The sequence below is a fragment of the Moschus berezovskii genome, chromosome 15, assembly GCF_049115385.1.
Source record: "Moschus berezovskii isolate FMDL1 chromosome 15, NW_MosBer_1.0, whole genome shotgun sequence".
In the NCBI taxonomy this organism is placed as follows: domain Eukaryota; kingdom Metazoa; phylum Chordata; class Mammalia; order Artiodactyla; family Moschidae; genus Moschus; species Moschus berezovskii.
Genome location: NC_142474.1, coordinates 36,052,778 through 36,073,972, shown reverse-complemented (window position 1 = coordinate 36,073,972; position 21,195 = coordinate 36,052,778). Strand labels below are relative to the sequence as shown.

The window sequence follows — 21,195 nt, the reverse complement described above, 5'->3', positions numbered from 1 at the left end:
TTAACAGCTGTGCTGAGAGGAATCCATGGTTCTTAAGAAAATGTGAGTCATTTAACCTCCCTCTACATTGACAGCTTTCTACCGGAAAAATGGGAATGCCAAGGGAATGAGGTAAAGATCCTCTATCATCATCAGAAGAATGTTTTAAATCATCAGGACACTCAGGTGTCTCTGAATCAGTCCAGCACAGCCTATGATGTAGGTGTGGCCTGGTTCCTAGGGCAGAGCTGTTTGGGGCTGACGGCTCCTGAAGTTAGAGGCTGAATTTTCCCCTATCACCCCCGTGTACCATGCTGGCTTCTTTGGTACTTTTCCCCTTTGGGACTAGAATGCTCTCCACGTGGACAGTTGAGCCTGGGAGTCCTCAACCAGTTATACCTCTTGGCAGCCAGTCAGATGAGGCCTGTTTTGGATTTATTCTGTATGATATATACATCTCAGGTGACTTCTGCTAAGTAATTATCAGCCTAAATCTTATATAATCATACATGAGTTGAAGGCAATTAAACTGCTGAGCAATTTTAGAGTCTGTCTGTATGGAGACCAAGCCAACTTATGTTAATTTAAAAGCATTTGGCCTATACTTGTTAGGGAACTGCCCAGAACTGCATGTTACTATTTTAGCAGACAATTACCACATGCTTGTGGTTTCTAAATTCTAGGGATAAGAATACCTTCTTAAAATCAGAATGAGCTGCAGTTCTGAGGGAGCACAGATTTAATAGGTTCAACACTAAATGTATCCAGACTTTCACTTTACCTGCCGGATTTCCCAGTTTACATTCCACTGTTTCATATTTGTAAATCTCCATGTTGTAATTGGGATCCCAGTGGCTGCATCGATTCTAATCAGCCTATTATATGAAATTCCCAGAATGTCATCTTTTTTGCTTCCTTTAAATCTGAAAAAATTTAATTAAAAGATGTAACTGCTTCCTGTGACATGATGTTTATTCACACACAACTTCTTAAAAATAATATCAACACTTCTAAATCATTTCTGAAGAATAGACAACGAGGGATTAACTTTCTGCAAAGGGCATTATTATTGTGATAGAGAAAATATGAAGGCTGGAGAGAATTAGGATGTCCCGCTGACATTATTTAAATAAAATGGACATCAGAGGAAAGCAAAATAGAGGTAGTCAAGTCAATTAATTCAAATTAGTACCAACTGTGTATGCCAGGCACCCTTCTGGCACTGCTTAGGCACAGCAACCTAGTTGGGGGAGAGGGTCATGAATAGGTGAAATATATATGTCAGATAAGATTATGAATGAGAATAAAGCACAGAAGTGAGACAGGGAATAATGGCGAGGAGGCTGTTACAATTTTAAATAGAATGTCAGGGAGATCTTAGTGAGAAGGAAGATTTGATTGAAGAACTGGTGTCTATGAGGGCGTGAGTTATGTGGATACCTGGAGAAAAAGTATCTTAGGTGGAGGGTACAGTGCAAAGGCCTGAGCTCTCCTGCCCCCACCAGCCCCCTCATGCTCAAAGCCCTGCCAGGAGGCCAAGGCAGTATGAATGAGGGGAGAGGAAGTGAAATTCCAGAGTTAATTAAGGTCCTGCAGGGCCACTGTAAGGATTTGGCCTTTACCCTGAGTGTGACAGAATGCCTTTAGATGGGGTGAGAAGAAGCCTGACAGGATTTGACTTAAAAGGATCACTGCTGCTAAGTTGTTTCAGCCGTGTCCGACTCTGTGTGACCCCATAGATGGCAGCCCACCAGGCTCCTCCGTCCCTGGTATTCTCCAGGCAAGAACACTGGAGTGGGTTGCCATTTCCTTCTCCAATGCATGAAAGTGAAAAGTAAAAGTGAAGTCACTCAGTTGTGTCCGACTCTTAGCGACCCATGGACTGCAGCCTACCAGGCTCCTCCATCCATGGGATTTTCCAGGCAAGAGTACTGGAGTGGGGTGCCACTGCTTTCTCCATAAAAGGATCACACAGGCTGCTAAATTGAAAGCTTAGGGGACAAACAGGAGAAGCAGAGAGATCAGGTAGGCACTCTGAACAGAGGTATAGAAGATTGTTATGAGCAGCCAGAAGTGATGGCCATTTGTGAACAGACAGTATTCTAAAATAAAAAAAAAGAGAATTTTATATTCTAGACCAAATGAGAATAAACTGGATTCCAAGGAAGCCACTTAGAATTGAACAGAAAGTAAGAGGCAGGTGAGCATTATAATCACCTGACAAGGTAGTAGGTGAGGCCGAATTCAGGTAGAGACTGCCATGCCTGGATGAATCGCAGCTTGGCTTCGACCAGGGGCATCTGGGCCACGTTCTGGTGGGCTTCCAGAATGCAGGCTGCCAGCTAAGCAGAAGTGGGAGACATCAAATTCCCTTTAGCAGACACTGACTCTCTACAGCAAGCATACTGTTGGCTTCAGGTCTGCAGTGAGCAGGATGAACACAAGACCCGGTTGCAGCTTCACAGAGACAATTCCTTTCCATTCATTCGTTCACTCTCTCTTTTTCTATAGTGCATACAAATCACTGGGGAGAAGCAGGATGATCAGGTAACATGTAGGCTTGCTTTCTTTCTGGGATCTGTGGAGTCTCCACGGACAATGGTTCTACTCGAATCATTTTACTTTGTAACTTTCAACCCACTCTTATGGAAGCATAAATTAAAAATTTTAATTTGTGGGGACTAAATCATTCTTTTAAAATTTTTATTCTGGGAATATTGCCATGTTCAGTTAGCAGTGCAGTCATTGCTATCAAAATTAACAATAATTTGGGACTTCCCTGTTGGCCCAGTGGTTAAGAATCCACTCTCCAGTGCAGGAAATATGGGTTCAATATCTGGTCGGGGAACTTAGATCCCACATGCCTCAGAGCAACTAAACCTGTACGCCACAGTGACTGAGCCTGCATGCTCTAGAGCCTGTGTGTTGCAATTAGAGAGAGGCCACATGCCACAGTGAAGACCCCTCATGCTGCAATTAAGATCCAACACAGCCAAATAAATATTAAAAAAATTAACATAATTTCTCAATATCATTTGATACCCAGTTCACAGTTAAATTTCCCCATTAGCTGATTTTTCATGATGATGATCTCGATTAATTTAATTCCCTATTCTATTTCAGAAAATACAGAATGTACTGCAAATAATCACCCCAGCCAGATTAGCAGTACCTGTTTAGACTTGTGCTTTTTTGCACACCGAGGTGACACAAAACATTCCGGGTTCATGTCCATGTTTTCGAGACCAGAAGCCCCCTGAGATGCTGAGTTCCGGTTTTTCATCTTCAGAAAAGAAAGGATGTTGCGGACCTCTGGCTGGTAGGAGCTGTCTGCCATGGTTTTGCCCTTTGATGCCAAGATGCAGGCAGCCATCCATTGGGCATACTGACTCTCCTGCAAGAAATACCAGAGGGCTGAGAAGTAAGTTCAAGTACAAAGCTGCCATGCTGGGAACAGAGCAGGATTTGGCCTATCATTCTAGAAGATGTGGGGTGGCATGCATTTGAACTGTTAATCACCTAATTTAACACCATATGAGAGCTTTTGAGTCCTGTGTTGAGTTTCTAGATACCAAGGGACTGGATAACAGGAATGTCAACTTTGAGAAATCCTGTGTGGAGAACTTCACATTTAAAGATGAACCAAGGACACAAAAGAGCTTCATGGAGCATAGACAGGTGAAAACTCAAACTACTGGGGAGCATCCTTGATGTATATTCCCATTTTCATATCATGTTTTATCTCTGATAGAAGACAGTGAGGAAAAATCACTAACTTTTCATATTGTTTCTCCCCCGGCCTGTCCTTAGCAAAGCTTCTAATCCTATGATAGGAATCAGGTCCATTGGTGGATATGAACCAGCTAGTTGTGGCTTCTACTGTTCTTTAATGTCTGTACTCATTTGCTACCTCATGAGCAAAGGGGAGTGGTCCCAGAAACCAAGGGGATGTGGGTGAAGGGTGAAATTAATTCTTCAGGGCAACAGTAGGTGTGGTTCACTGAATCACTGGCCTCAGTCATCACCCTTCTTGCATCCACATCTGTAGGCATGTAATTTTACCCTCCCATCAGAGCCAGAGTGTAACTTCCCATCTTTTGACTTTCGGCGTGGCCATGGCTGTGCTTTAATCAATGGAGTGTGGGTGGAAATGACAGTGTACCTACCAACTGACTCCAAGCTTAAGCGTTAGGAGGTCTCACACATTCCCAGTTTCCTTCTGGCACTTCTGCTATCACTTTGAGAAGAGCCTCCCCAGGCAGCCTGGGGCTCAAAGTAAAGCCCATGAGCTCAGCCAGTGGTAAAGAGCCAGCTGAGCCAGGTGGATGGCTTGAAGCACATCTGTCCAGCTGCCCACAGCCCAAATCATCCAATCCCTAGTCACCTGGCAGAATGCTTATTGGTATGTATCTTTATGATTTTTGTGATTGTTACAAAGCAGGAGCTGACTGATGAGTGCTCTGATTTGAGAAAACAACGGAGATGGTTTGTCTTGAGGCTTAATAAAAGTGAAGAGATCTTACTTACATGGTCACATCTCAGATACACTTCATTCATACCATCAGCAACTGGGATTAGTAATTTGATTCCAAATTTTCTCCCTGCTACATTTACATCTGGTACAACTTCACAACCTGAATGATAGAAGGCAGGGGAAGAACTGAGTTCTGAGAAATCTCTTAGACAAATATCAGATGTGCATCTAAAAACAAAGAATTTGAACATGAACTCCTCAGATTTGACTCTCTTCTGAAAAACTGAAGAGCAGGCTGATAATATTAATTAAAGCAGGGGTCCCCAAACTCTGGGATCTAATGCCTGACGGGTTGAGTTGGAGATGATGTAACAATAATAGGAACAAAGCGCACAATAAATGTAGGGTGCTTGAATCATCCCCAAACCATCCCCCCCACCTCCAATCTGTGGAAAAACTGTTTTCCACAAAACTAGTCCTTGGTGCCAAAAAGGCTAGAGGCTGCTGAATTAAATGATTACTAGGTAAGTTATGAACTTAACATGGATAAATAAAAATATTTTATTTTATGGATTTCTTAAATATATCCTCAGCGGACTTCCTTTTCAGGCTAATTTGGCTAACTCATATGATCAGTTATTGAACATAAACTTTGAAAGAATTAAAGGAGAGGGAATTCTCTGACTGTCACAATGATAAGGGAATTGATTGCACTAGTTAAATAAATTTTTAGTTAATGGAGTTACCAGTACACTCACAGCCATTTTCAGAAATAAAGCCCAAGTGTGACATTGAATTAAACATAATTGTTTTGGAATTCAGAAAGCTTTACAGGATCCAACAATGTCTCTTGTACTACATTTATGATAACAATTACCATCACATCAGAGATTTGGACACACTGGGAAAGAAGGGACGGTATAATAAATGATTGTTTTTTCACTGATTTGTATTCCAGGTTCATACTTCATGGGGAGGAGGAGCTTCAGGCAGGTGGCCATTGACAGACCATGACAGACAGAGGTTTCTCTGGGAGTGAACATGCTTCACTGGGTGAACATGCTTTTACCCTCTTGATGGGCCATGTCAAGACATACTGAGATACTGGACCCTCTTACCTCTAAGGTTTAATTTTTCAACTGGTTCTCCTTGTTCAAGTTCCTTATTCTTAAAGTAGGCTATAGATGTGTCTTTAAAGACAAACCAATATTGTTTGAAAGCTTTTAATATTAGCTTTTTGGGCCTGCAAATTAAAGTACAGTAAACATTTGAAAAACGATCCAGAAATGTAGGACACATTACAAATTCAAGCGAATCAAGATGCTCTAGAGATCCTTTCAAACAACATTCTCTTTATTTTTTAATAATTTTCAAATTGCTAACTCATTTCTAAAAATGGAAAATGGGGGTTTTGATATGAGATGTAGAAGTTAACACAAAATCTCAGGAGCTAGACCACTCAGGGCTACACTTTAGCTCTGCTGTATAAATATGTGACCCTGGGAAAGACACTGTGTCTGTTTGGGCCATGTGCACTACTTCTGTGTGATGGGAGAGTATCAGCCAAGAGGTAATTTCTGTAAAGTGCCAGGCGAACTGAAGTGTTCAACAAATTATTATTATTACTGTGATGATTTGAGAAACATCCATGAATATGGTAATATCTAAAATTTCAATTAATTTCTTGATTCTGAAAAAGCTGTCCATATGGACAACACAAGCTTCAAGTTACAAAAATCAGATATAAAAATAAGCAACCTTGTCTGTATTTTCCTCTTGACCCTAAGAGAAACCAACCAGAAAATTCCCAGTGAACCACGGAAATCACCAAAATCTATAGCTAATCCATATAGACCCTACTGTTATTAAAAAATATTTTGAGGGAAGATTTCTAACCATGGTATCTGTCTAGGCCAGAAAACTGTACTCTGTAGACAAGGTTGGAAGTGCCAAAGGAAGACCTCAGCTCAGTCATTCAAACTAGGAAATGAGAGAGCAAGCTGGGGAGCATGGAAAGAGGGTACAGCTAGACAGAGAAAACATAGTAGGTTTTATATGTGGTTCAGTGGGACAATTCTGGCTTTGGGGTTGGATCAGGGCATCTCATGTCAGAGAGGTGGGTTTCTGTATTCAAGTATGGGAGGAAGACAGGAAGCTTGGGGTTAACTGCACTCATATGCTTCTGCTGCTGCCGCTGCTAAGTCACTTCAGTCGTGTCCGACTCTGTGCGACCCCATAGATGGCAGCCCACCAGGCTCCGCCGTCCCTGGGATTCTCCAGGCAAGAACACTGGAGTGGGTTGCCATTTCCTTCTCCAATGTGTGAAAGTGAAAATTGAAAGTGAAGTCGCTCAGTCACGTCCGACTTGTAGCGACCCCATGGACTGCAGCCTACCAGGCTCCTCCGTCCATGGGATTTTAAGTCTTTTAACATGTCGGTACTAATGTTTTGTCAGCTAAAAATGTGCTGTCCTTAACACAAGGATAAGGGAAATGTTAATTTAAAAAACCAGTGTGTTACAGGAGATTGTTACGTAACAATTATAAAATTGAAAAACATATGTAGTTAATATTTCCAGGATTTAAAAAACCACTACTTACTTAAGTTTTATCATATTGAGAGTTGTAAGATAATTTTAAGGGACATATTTAAAAGGTACCTGTCTAAGAATCAGATTTTCCAAAGTTAACAACGTTCTCAAAATAAAATCTAAGGACACAGCCTACAAACAAAATATAGTGAAGTCTCAGTTTAGTCTCAGGTATCTAAATATTTCTATTCAGAATTAAGAATGAAACTCTGTTTCTCCATTTTAATTGGACTTGAAGAGTATCAGAAGATTTTAAACTCTTTCCACTATCTTCTTCCAGGTTGGTTCATCCTCCAAATGTTTTCACACATCCCCAAACTCTTATTCCATGTTCCAGAAACTGAGGAAAGGCAGGGAAAGAAGAGTGGAGAAGGTGTCACAATGGGGAAAGATGTACACAAGAATGAGACAGTCCCTTGTACACTGGAAACTATATGACATTGTTGAAAGAAACTGGAGAAGACACAGATAAATGGGAAGATACTCCAAGTTCATGGACTGGAATTAACATAATTAAAATGTTCATATTACCTAAAGCAATCTGCAGATTCAATGCAATCCCTATCAAAATCCCAAGAATGTTTTTCACAGATATAGAGCAAAAATTTCTAAAGTCTATATAGAACCACAAAAAACTCTGAATAGCCAAAGTAATCCTGATGGTGGTGGGGTGACAAACCTGGAGGTATCACACTCCCTGATTTTAAACTATATCACAAAGCCACAGTAATCAAAACAACATGGTATAGGCAGAAAACCCATGCACATATGGAAAATTAATTTAGATAAAGGAGCAAAGCACATACAATGGGGAAAGAATAGTCTCTTCAATAAATGGTGTTGGAAAAACTGGACTGTTACAGGCAAAAAAATGAAAAGAGATCACTATCTTATTGTTGTTGTTTAGTTGCTAAGTCATGTCCGACTCTTTTGTGACCCCATGGACTGTAGCCTGTCAGTCCACGGGATTTGTCCATGGATTTTCCATCAGATTTTCCTCTGTCCATGGGATTTTCCAGGCAAGAATACTGGAGGGTGTTGTCAATTCCTTATCCAGAGGATCTTGCCAACCCAGGGATTGAACCCACGTCTCTTGCATTGGCAGGTGGATTCTTTACCATTGAGCCATCTGGGAAGCTTATTATCTTATACCATACACAAAAAAACAACTCAAAACGGATTGAAGACTTGAATGTAAAACTTGAAACCATAAAACTCCTAGAAGAAGAAAACATAGCCATTACACCTATGTTTGCCAACATTGCTTAGACGTTGGTCTTAGCAATATTTTTCTAGCTAAGTCTCCTCAAGCAAGGGAAACAAAAGCAAAATTTAAAAACTGGATTACACAAATCTAAGAAGATTCTGGATGGCAAAGGAAACCATCAACAAAAGGAACAGACAAGCTACAGAATGGAAGAAGACATTTGCAAATGATATATCCAATAAAGCAAATATATATATATCCAAAATATATAAAGAGCTCATATAATTCAACAATAACAAAAACAACCCAATTAAAGACTGAACAGAGGAGATAAACAGACACTTTTCCAAAGACATAGAGGTGACCAATAGGTACATGGAAAGATGTTCAACATCACTGATTATTAGGGAAATGTAAATCAAAGCCACAAGGTTAAAATCACTTCATGCTTGTTAGACTGGCTATTATAAAAAATACTAGAAATAACAAGTGTTTGTGAGATTATAGAGAAAAGAGAACTCTCACACACTGTTGGTGGTAATGTAAGTTGATGTAGCCACCATGGAAAACAATATGGAGATTCCTCAAAAAATTAAGAATAGAACTACTGTATAACTCAGCAATTTCATTTCTCTGAGTATTTATCCAAAGAATATGAAAACACTAATTTGAAAAGATATATGCACCCCTATGTTCAATGTGGCATTATTTACTATAGCCAAGATATGGAAACAACCAGAGTGTCCATCAATAAATGAATAAAGAAGATATGAACATGTATATGAATATATATGTATATTTTCAATATATATATTCACAATGAAATATTAGCCACAAAGTAGAATGAAATCTTGTCATTTGTCATGGACTTTGAGGGTACTACATTAAGTGCAATAAGTCATATGGAGGAAGACAAATACAGTATGATTTCATTCATGTGTGGAATACAAAAAACGAATTAAAAACAGACAAAATAAATGAACAAACCAAAACAAACACATAGATATAGAAATGAGAATAGTAGTTACTAGAAGGGGAGGGTTGGGGAAAAGGGGACACAGTGGGTTAAAGGGATAAAGTATATGGTGGTGGTGGGCTGTGGGTTAGTTGCTTAAGTTGTGTCTGACTCCTGTGACCCCATAGACTGTGGCCCACCAGGCTCCTCTGTCCATGGGATTCTCCAGGAACTATACTGGAGTGGGTTGTCATTTCCTTCTCCAAGGGATCTTCCGGACCCAGGGACTGAACCTGTGTCTTCTGCAATGCAGGCAGATTCTTTACCACTGAGCCACCGGGGAAGCCCATGGTGATAGATGGAAACTAAATTTTGGCGGTGAGTACACTGCAGGGTACACAGAAGTAGAAATATAATGATGTATATATGAAAATCACATAATATTATAAATCAGTGTTACCTCAATAAAAATAAATGAAAAAATAATCCATACATTTTACCTGAAGAATGACAAAGAGAAATAAAAGAAAAAAGAATGAGACAGTCTCAAATCCTCATGGAGCTTCCCTTTTAAAGAGGGAAATGTGTAAGTAAATAAATATAAAAAATGTGGTAAGTCACACAAGAAGGATATAGGAGTTGTAACAGACGATACAATGTTTAAACTCAGAATGAAGGATCAATAAGCATTTGATGGGAGGAACAGAAAAGAAATTTCAAAAAGTACAGGCAACTGCATGTCCAAAATGCAGAGGTGAGTCAGAGTTGGGTACCTTGCTGGTAGAAGTTGGGTCAACACTTCCTGGACATCTCCCTTATGCAGGGTGCTGGGTTGAGCCATGGAAATGGGCAGAGGGGCAGTTTCTGAAACTACGTCATTTCCATGTCAGTACGGATGAAGAAAAGAACAGCCAGCAGGCTGGGGCCACTGTGGGCCTCTGGATGTATGACTAAGAAGTTGGACTTTATTTTCTAGAAAAATGGTTCTCAGACTCTGGTGTTCATAATACATGGAAGGGAATTTATTGGAGATATATAAGCCTGGACCTATTCCCAGAGAGTCCTATTCAGCAGGTTCAGTTTAGGGCACAGGTGTCTGCAATTTAGGTAAGCTTTCCTAACATGGTTTCCTAGTTTGCCCCATAATCTCCAAAGTAAATCTGGCACAATCTATCTTTAAAATATTTTGAGCACCTACTTCCTAACATATTTACAATTATTGAAAATTATATATGAAAAGTTCATTTTGTTTCAAGAAGGGAGGTTATACAAACCCCAGTGGAGGAGCCACACTGTTGGCTGTGTTTACTAATTACAATATTCATATTTTAATGCTGTCTATTTGTTTGTGAAGGTTTGTGTTGAAGCAAGGCTACTCATTTTCATATTCCTTGATGTCAATCACTCACTTATGCAAATTAATCAGGGTATGTTGTAATTTAGTGTGTGTTTCAAATACACTATCACTCAATATGGATGCTGTTTAACACAGAAAAATTCTGCTTCCAAGTTTTAAAGGTGAGCAGGCAGGATCATTTCTGGCAGCATTGTGGCAATGGAAACATTTCCAAATAACTCTCAAAATGTTCTCTTCATAGCATTAATATCTTTCAAAATCTGGTTCCATATTCACTCATTTTACAATCACCTTTAAAAAATTACAGATTAAGTGTATCTATTATTTTTAAAGTATCTGGAGACTCACTACCAATGGCCACTTATCATCATGGAAAAGTCACAGATTTGGAGCACTTTTTTTTTTTTTTTAAGTATAACACTTGTAGGTAATTTTGCATGTGATAACCAGTGGGCCTTAGAGCAGGACCAAAGATTTTCATGGTCACCCTCCATCTCTTTAAAAGTACTGAAAAGAGTCTCATTTATAAAGTGAATCAAACTGACAGTTTTCTATAGCACATTGTGTATATCTGATTGGAACTTCTTTGCTATAGTAACTTGACTGTGGATAACTCCATGAATGAATTTTATGTATAACCTCTCAGCTATAACCTTTCTGTGGAGCCATTTATTCCAAAGCAGTCTCTCCAACAGTGGTTATACCTCAGTTTGGGGATAAATCATTGTTTTTATTAAACATATAATTGACTATTAGGATTGTATCTTGCCTGATTTATATTTAAGGGTTTGTTTCTGCTTCATTGACTATGCCAAAGCCTTTGACTGTGTGGATCACAATAAACTGTGGAACATTCTGAAAGAGATGGGAATCCCAGACCACCTGACCTGCCTCTTGAGAAACCTGTATGCAGGTCAGGAAGCAACTGTTAGAACCAGTCATGGAACAACAGACTGGTTCCAAATAGGAAAAGGTGTACGTCAAGGTTGTATATTGTCACCTTGCTTATTTAACTTATATGCAGAGTACATCATGAGGAACGCTGGGCTGGAAGAAGCACAAGCTGGAATCAAGATTGCTGGGAGAAATATCAATAACCTCAGATATGCAGATGACACTACCCTTATGGCAGAAAGTGAAGAGGAACTCAAAAGCCTCTTGATGAAAGTGAAAGAGGAGAGTGAAAAGGTTGGCTTGAAGCTCAACATTCAGAAAACAAAGATCATGGCATCTGGTCCCATCACTTCATGGGAAATAGATGGAAAAACAGTGGAAACAGTGTCAGTCTTTGTTTTTTTGGGCTCCAAAATCACTGCAGATGCTGATTGCAGCCATGAAATTAAAAGACGCTTGCTCCTTGGAAGGAAAGTTATGACCAACCTTGATAGTATATTAAAAAGCAGAGACATTACTTTGCCGACCAAGGTCCGTCTAGTCAAGGCAATGGTTTTTCCCGTGGTCATGTATGGATGTGAGAGTTGGACTGTGAAGAAAGCTGATCGCCGAAGAATCGATGCTTTTGAACTGTGGTGTTGGAGAAGACTCTTGAGAGTCCCTTATACTGCAAGGAGATCCAACCAGTCCATTCTAAAGGAGATCAATCCTGGATGTTCATTGGAGGGACTGATGCTAAAGCTGAAACTCCAATACTTTGGCCACCTCATGAGACGAGTTGACTCACTGGAAAAGACTCTGATGCTGGGAAAGGTTGGGGGCGGGAGGAGAAGGGGACGACGGAGAATGAGATGGCTGGATGGCATCACCGATTCTGTGGACATGAGTTTGAGTGAACTCCGGGAGTTGGTGATGGACAGGGAGGCCTGGCGTGCTGTGATTCATGGGGTCGCGGAGAGTCGGACACGACTGAGCGACTGAACTGAACTGAACTGAGCAAGTAAAATCTTGAATAGATTGATTGGGCATAAAATTCTAGATTGACTTATCTTCTCTTGTGTGCTGTGTGCTAAGTGGCTTCAGTCATGTCTGACTCTGCGACCCCACGAACCTGGGTTGGGAAGATCCCCTGGAGGAGGGCATGACCACCCATTCCAGTATTCTTGCCTGGAGAATCCCATGGACAGAGGAGCCATAGGGTTGCAAAGAGTTGGACATGACTGAAGTGACTGAGCATGCACTCATGGACGATAGCCTGCCAGACTCCTCTGTCCATGGGATTCTCCATGCAAGAATACTGGAATGGGGGACCATGTCCTCCTTCAGGGGATATTCCCGACCAAGGATCCAACCTGCATCTTTTATGTCTCCTGCATTGGCAGGCTGGTTCTTTACCACTAGTGCCACCTGGAAAGCCCTTATCTTTCCTTAGTTCTTTCGAAATATCTTCCAGCCAACAAGAAATCTGCTGCCCCTATTTTTCTTTTGTAGGAAATCTATCTTTTCTCTCAGACTTTAACAATTTTCTCTTACCAATGTTTGGCCATGTCAAGATGTACATTTATATTGATTTATTTTGTTGGGATTTGAGATTTCTGAATTTAAGGATTTTGTCCTCAACAATTACGAAAAACTCTCAAGCATTCTCTTTTTATTTTTTTGCCTTATTTATAGACTTTTTTGTTTGTTTGTTTTTAGCAGCTTTATTCAAAGTTGCTAAAACTTGGAAGCAACCAAGGTGGCCTTCAAGATATGAATGGATAAATTATGGTACATCCAGACAATGGAGTGTTCAGCATTAAGCCTAAAACTGCTAAAAGAAAAAAAACCACTATTAACTAAAACAAAACCAAATTACATTCTATCAATACATAGCTAGTAATAGTCACTTTCAGGTAAACCTCAAGTACAGAATACAGACATTCCTATCTGTACTTGACGAATCAGGCCACACTGAGGATGGTGAAAACAGAGCATAGCAATCACTGGGATGTGAGTCACTTTAACTGTGGGCTCTCCACCATTTATCCTTTTCCCCCGATTACTAGTAAGGAGACTGAATCAGTAATCAAAAACTTCTCAACAAGCAAAACTCCAAGACCAGATGGCTCCAGTGGTGAATTCTAACGTTTTAAAAAATTGAGGCAAAACCAGTATATAACATTTCGTTACAGATGTACAGGGCTTCCCAGATGGCACAGTGGTAAAGAATCCTCCTGCCAATGCAGGAGATGCAGGTTTGATCCCTGGGTCAGGAAATTTCCCCTGGAGAAGGAAATGGCAAGTTCTCCACCAGTATTCTTGCCTGGAAAATTCCATGGACAGCAAAGCGTGTCAGACTGCAGTCCATGGGGTCCCAAAGAATCAAGCTCAACTGAACAACAGCGATTGAGCACACACACACACATAAACATGCACACACCACTACAGATATACAACACAGTAATTTGATATTTGATACTACAAAAATCTGGTTACCGTGATTACCATAAAATTACCCCTATCACCCATTTCCCCACTTCACACTCCTTCCCCTCTGGTAATCACTTATTCTGTTTTAAGACATGGCCCATTTAAAAGTAATGATGTTGATGTATCCAAACCAGGTTTCTTCCTCCTCCCCATTGTGATGAATCTTCTCATAATCTTCTTATTCCTCTTAACACATTCAGGACATAACATGTTATCATCCAGGTCTGGGGGTGTGAAAGTGCAGGCAGGTAACATGAAGAGAGAGGTCATCCTCCTGGGGGTGTTGGGAACCCAGGTCTGACCTGCTTGGAACCGCAGGTGAACCCAACCTTCTGTGTCTGCCAAGAGTGGTCCCCCGTGGACCACAAAACACCGGATGCCTGAGGCTTGGGGCAGAAAGGACTGAGAGGTAAGAAGGGCACACGAATTCACAGCCTTCGGCTGAACAGCCCTTGCAGCAATTCTTGACCATGCTGCCAGCATGGCTGCCTGAGCTGAAGTTACCACCTCCACCTTTCCTCACTCTCACTCATCTTTCTTTTCTGTATACTTCCCCTCTTGGTCACCATGTTGTATTTCCTTGAACATGAGTGCATTTGGGCCTCCCGTGATGATTTAGGAATATACTGATCTTTTTCAGGATAAGCATGTTCTTGGAGTCTCCAATAAACTTCTATTTTCTGGTCACTGGTACTCAACATAAGTTGCTGGCACCAGTACCACAGTGTTCCGACTCACGTCATTAATTGCAGGCAATGTGGTCGGCAAGGGACAAACTGATCTTCTAAAGCTAGAACTCAAGACAAGCTTCCTCAAGCTCATTTGTTTGAGGAGGAGGAACCTGATCATTTGTATTCAGTGCCTCCTCTTTGACTTCTGAAGTTGAGGAAACACCTGGTTCCACTTGATGGTCTTCAACAATTTCCTCATTAACTGGATACAATGTAAGAATCACATTTTCTTCATCTAATGGCCCTTCAAAGAAATTCTTCCTGTAATTTGCCTATGCCATTTCAAGGAATGCTCAGAGAAAGGCAGAGCCGCAATGTTCAATCTGTGCAGTTCAATCCTCTTAACCTGAGGGTTTCTCATTTGTTGACTTTTTATTTATTTATTTGGTTGTTATTTATTTATTTATTTGTTTTTATTTATTTATTTGGCTGTGCATGGGCTTCAGTAGTTGTGGCTCACGGGCTTAGTTGCTCTGCAGCATGTGGAATCTTCCCAGATCAGGGATTGAATCTGTGTCTCCTACAGGCAGATTCTTATCCACTGTACCACCAGGCAAGTCCAGGAGTATTCTCTTTTGAATGCTTGCTTCTCCACCCTTTTTTCCTTCTTAAACTCTTAGTTGAACCCTCTTATTCTACCTATATCATATTTTCCACTTTTATCTTTCTAAGTCCTCTCCTTAACTTTTTTTATTTTTCGCCATGCTGTGCAGCTTGTGAGATCTTTGTTCCCTGACCAGGGAACGAACCTGGGCCCTTGGCAGTGAAATCTGAGTCCTAAATACTAGACTGACAGAGGATTCCCTTTTGCTGTGTGTTAAACTTGATGTTTAACACATGTATTCAATTTTCAATTTCTATGACTATATTTTTCTTTTATAGAGTTTCTAGTATTGCCTTTCATTAAAATTTTTACCTTTCAGTATATTTAATGATTCTTAACATACTCTTGAGAGTCCCTTGGACTGCAAGGAGATCCAACCAGTCCATTCTAGAGGAGATCAATCCTGGGTGTTCATTGGAAGGACTGATGCTGAAACTGAAACTGCAATACTTTGGCCACCTCATGAGATGAGTTGACTCACTGGAAAAGACTCTGATGCTGGGAGGGATTGGGGGTGGGAGGAGACGGGGACGACAGAGAATGAGATGGCTGGATGGCATCACCAGCTCGATGGACATGAGTTTGGGTGAACTCCGGGAGTCGGTGATGGACAGGGAGGCCTGGCATGCTGTGATTCATGGGGTCGCAAAGAGTCGGACACAACTGAGTGACTGAACTGAACTGAACATACTCATTTTATGGTTTCTTCAGATTGTTCTACTACCCAATCCTCTTATTTATTGGGCCTACTGACCTTTATGGTAGTTCATGAACTCACATGGTTAGCAATTTTTATTGGGAAGGTTTTTATCTGTTTATTTGAGGGGCTTTACTTTCTCTGTCCAACTCTCACATCCATACATGACCACTGGAAAAACCATAGCCTTGACTAGACGGACCTTTGTTGGCAAAGTAATGTCTCTGTTTTTTAATATACTATCTAGGTTGGTCATAACTTTCCTTCCAAGGAGTAAGCGTCTTTTAATTTCATGGCTGCAATCAGCATCCGCAGTGATTTTGGCACCCCAAAAAATAAAGTCTGACACTGTTTCCACTGTTACCCCATCTATTTTGCATGAAGTGATGGGACCAGATGCCATGATCTTCGTTTTCTGAATGTTGAGCTTCAAGCCAACCTTTTCACTCTCCTTTTTCACTTTCATCAAGAGGCTTTTTAGTTCTTCTTCACTTTCTGCCATAAGGGTGGTGTCATCTGCATATCTGAGGTTGTTGATATTTCTCCCAGCAATCTGGATTCCAGCTTGTGCTTCTTCCAGCCCAGTGTTCCTCATTATGTACTCTGCATATAAGTTAAAAAAGCAGGGTAACAATATACAACCTTGATGTACTCTTTTTCCTATTTGGAACCAGTCTGTTGTTCCATGTACAGTTCTGACTGTTGCTTCCTGACCTGCATACAGGTTTCTCAAGAGGCAGGTCAGGTGGTCTGGTATTCCCATCTCTTTCAGAATTTTCCACAGTTTATTGTGATCCACACAGTCAAAGGATGTGAGAGTTGGACTGTGAAGAAAGCTGAACGCTGAAGAATTGATGCTTTTGAACTGTGGTGCTGGAGAAGACTCTTGAGAGTCCCTTGGACTGCAAGGAGTCCATTCTAAAGGAGATCGATCCTATGTGTTCTTTGGAAGGACTGATGCTAAAGCTGAAACTCCAATACTTTGGCCACCTCATGCAATGAATTGAATCACTGGAAAAGATTCTGATGCTGGGAAGGATTGGGGGTGGGAGGAGAAGGGGATGACAGAGAATGAGATGGCTGGATGGCATCACCGACTCGATGGACATGAGTTTGAGTGTACTCCAGGAGTTGGTGATCAACAGGGAGGCCTGGCGTGCTGTGATTCATGGGGTTGCAAAGAGTCGGACACGACTGAGTGACTGAACTCAACTGAACTGAACTTTGTAGCTCTCTAGATATTTTTGCAATTACATTTGCCAGGGTTTCATAGCTTTTGTAGTTTTGGACCAGTATGTTTTATTTTTCAGAATTCTTTTATTATATAAGACATTTAAATTTCGATCTACACCTGTGTGTGGCACAGACCATGGCTCTTATTTTTCAAAGAACATCACATTTCCCCACACAGAACTCCACGCAAAGATTAACTTCTTACTCTTCCTTCCACTGATGGGCAGTTTTTCTTTTCCCGGTTAAGCAGAGAAGGCAGCTCTTACAAGTTTCTGCCTTTAGGCAGTGGCTTCAGTCCTGGCTCACTGCCTCACAGGAGGCAACCCCACCTTAAATTTTGTACAGGGATTACAATCCCAGCCCTGAGCCATGAGATTCGATGTCTATAGCCTCATCTCCCTGTGCAACTGAGGCTTCATTTGTATTGTGCATGTATGCTATGTTGCTGCAGTTGTGTCTGACTCTTTGTGGCTCTATGAACTGTAGCCCACCAGGCTCCTCTGTCCATGGGATTCTCCAGTCAAGAATACTGGAGTGGGTTGCCATGGCCTCCTCCAGGGGATCTTCCTGACCCAGGGATCAAACCATCTCCTGTGTCTCCTGCGTTGGCAGGAGGGTTCTTTACCACTGAGTCACCTGGGAAGCCCCTCATCTGTATCAGGGAAAGGGAAGGAAAACCACTAGACCATTCAGATATGGTGGTGGTTTAGTTGCTAAGTCATGTCTGACTCTTGCAACCCCATGGACTGTAGCCCGCCAGGCTCCTCTGTCCATGGGATTTTCCAGGCAAGAATACTGGAGTGGATTGCCATTTCCTTCTCCAGCATCTGTATTAGATTGGTGCAAATGTAATTGCTGTTTTGGACTGTGAATTTTAAATCATTTTAACTAGGCTCAAACACATCTTTATTAATCAAAATAGGAACCATTACAATCAACACATTTTTGCCAACGAAAAATAAGTTTGTTTTTTCCTGTAGAGTAAAAAGTCTGTGCTTCGAAATTTGATGAACTCTTGGAAAGCATTTTCTGCCTCCTGATGGTTGTGGAAGCATTTTCCCTGCAAAATGTTGTTGAGATTCTTAAAGAAGTGGTAGTCCAAGGTTGGCAAGAGGTCAAGTGAATATGACGGATGAGGCAAAACTTTGTACGTAGCCCAATTCGTTCAACTTTTGAAGAGTTGGTTGTGTGACATGCAATGTGGTTAGGTGTGAAGGACTGGGCCCTTTCTGTTGACCAATGCAAGCTACAGGTGTTGCAGTTTTTGGTGCATCTCTTTGATTTGCTGAGCATACTTCTCAGATGTAATGATTTCTCTGGGATTCAGAAAGCTGTAGGGGATCAGACTGGCAGCAGATCACCAGAGTGATCATGACATTATTTTTGGTGCAAGTTTGGCTTTGGGAAGTGCTTTGGAGCATCTTCTTGGTCCGACCACTGAGCTGGTTGTTACTGGTCGTCATATAAAATCCACTTTTCTCTCGCACGTCACAGTCCAATCGAGAAATGGTTGGTTGTTGTTGTATAGGATAAGAGAAGATGGCGCTTCAAAATGATGATTTTTTTGATTTTTGGTCAGCTCATGAGGCACCTACCTATCAAGGCCTTTTCACCTTTCCAGTTTGTTTCAAATGCTAAACGATTGTAGAATGGCTGATGCTGAGTTCTTCGGCAAATTCTCATGCAGTTGGAAGAGGATCAGCTTTGATGATTGCTCTGAATTGGTTGTTGTCAACTTTGGATGGCCAGCCACTACGTTCCTCTTCTTCAAGTCTCTCATCTCCTTTGCAACACTTCTTGAACTGCCACTGTACGTTCATTAGCAATTCCTGGGCCAAGTGCATTATTGCAGGTTTTATGCAACATCTCTGCTGCTTTATGACCCATTCTGAACTCGAATAAGAAAATTGCTTGAATTTGCTTTTTGTCTAATATCATTTCCATAGTCTAAAATGAATGTAAAATACACAGCTACTAATGTTATTAGTAAAAAAAAAAAAAAAGAAAGCGAGAAATATGCATTAAGATGATATATAACATAACCACATTTAAGAATGTATTCCAATATCAAATGGAAACGTTCAACAATATAAAACCACATTTACTTTTGCACCAACCTAATAGAACTGGTTCCCTCTTCATTCCCTACAAGGTGAGGAAGTCTCACTTGTGATTTCCCAGTCTCACTTCAAGATCAATTTTGTATAGGCAAGCAAGATTGAGATTTGCATCAGATCAGATACCACATTGCTAGGAAGAGAAGTCCATTATTTATATGTGGGTTCAATAGATGTAGTTTAGGAAAGAAAAAGGAGCTTCACTGTCAAAGAAAAAAATTTAAAACCAAAGGGTTAGTTCAATGCTCTTCTGTTGAGGACAGGAGGCCTTTTGAAAAGAATGGCCTAAGGGTCACACACCCACCAATAGCAGAGGTACACCCTCCAACCTCCTTCCTCCTTTTCCTTCTCCTTTTCTGTGTCATCAGCTCCACTCTCCCCCTTCCCTTCCTCCTATATTTTTTTCGTCCAGAAACAATATTATATATTACATTCAATGCATTGAGAACTTTGGTAGACAAAGTGTCCACTGGCCAAATATGAGGACAACTTTGTGAGTTTTAGCATAAAAGTCACTTTAAAGTGATACGGATGTGGGGTTTACTTCCAGAATATCATCTCCTTTTTAGGATTTATCATTTTATAGGAAGAATACTGTCATCATTTGGTCTGTGAAGAGCTCAGTTTGCTCTATACAGAAGCTATGGCAACCAGATTTCTCTCAAGAACAATTAATAATTTATAAAGATAGATTTGTGGATTCAAATTGTTATTATTTTTTTTCTGTAATTTTGACTGTAATGATATGCATGGTTACAGCTATTTATGCCACAGAAGTTAAACGAATGACCCAATTGTTTGGACCATCTGCTAGTTCAGTTCAGTTCAGTTCAGTTGCTCAGTCGTGTCCGACTCTTTGCGACCCCATGAATCACAGCACGCCAGGCCTCCCTATCCATCACCAACTCCCAGAGTTCACTCAAACTCATGTCCGTCGAGTTGGTGATGCCATCTAGCCATCTCATTCTCTGTCATCCCCATCTCCTCCCGCCCTCAATCCCTTCCAGCATCAGAGTCTTTTCCAGTGAGTCAAGGACCATCTGCTAAGGTCACATTAAAAAAAAAACACCCCTGCAGAAACCTAGTGACAAATACTGTTACCTTTGGACTCTTATTTCTCATTTACATCTGATTCATTGCTCATTCTTTCCAAGTTTTTCTTTGAATTGTGGTAACAAAAGCAACCGGTGTTTCTTTTCAAGCCAACTAAGCGAAGTGTCAGTTTGTTAAGAAAAGTCAACAAACCATAAAGTAACTGATAGAACTTCAAATGAACCTTACTCCTTTCATCCTAACCCACCTTGGCACCATCACAAATGTGGCAGTCCTTCATGAAGAAAGTAAAAAACTTCTATTCCTTTTAACGGTTTCAGAGTGATCTGAGGTGACTGGGGGGTTTATCAGAAATACTTTAACATGTGAAGGTAGATAAACTAAGGTGTGTGCATGTGTGTGTTAGTCACTCAGTCATGTCTGACTTTGCGACCTTATGGATTGTAGCCCATCAGACTCCTCTGTCCATGGAATTCTCCAGGCAAGAATACTGGAGTGGGTAGCCACTCCCTGCTCCAGGGGATTTTCCTGACCCAGGGATCAAACCCATGTCTCCTGAATTGCAGGCAGATTCTTTACTCTCTGAGCCACCAGGGAAGCCAACTCTCTATAAGTGTGGGATCAAAGCTCTAGAGACAATGTGCTTTTAAATCATAAATGAGCATTCAAGTGGTATGAAAGCCCTGAACAGGTGGACCATAAAAGTCTGGCATACATGTTCATGATCACCAATACTGACCATATTTATACCAGCATTTAATGAGCCAGGAACCATGTTTAATGCTTCATATGCATCATTTAATTTAATATTCCCAACATGCCTAAGAGGAGG

At 40.9% G+C, this 21,195-nt stretch overlaps 1 protein-coding gene and 1 pseudogene across 1 annotated transcript in view; both read right to left on the bottom strand.

The window, feature by feature from the left end:
* The window catches only part of FERMT1 (FERM domain containing kindlin 1), a 71,004-nt gene that overhangs the window by 5,975 nt on the left and 43,834 nt on the right, over nt 1-21,195 (bottom strand). The window contains exons 10-14 of the mRNA XM_055432044.2: nt 5,572-5,696; nt 4,507-4,613; nt 3,152-3,373; nt 2,197-2,321; nt 761-902 (exon numbers count right to left, since the gene is read on the bottom strand). Of these exons, the coding sequence (XP_055288019.2) occupies nt 761-902; nt 2,197-2,321; nt 3,152-3,373; nt 4,507-4,613; nt 5,572-5,696 (721 nt within the window). The remainder of the gene's footprint in view (nt 1-760; nt 903-2,196; nt 2,322-3,151; nt 3,374-4,506; nt 4,614-5,571; nt 5,697-21,195) is intronic.
* On the bottom strand, nt 14,004-14,940 carry LOC129560149 (developmental pluripotency-associated protein 2 pseudogene; annotated as a pseudogene).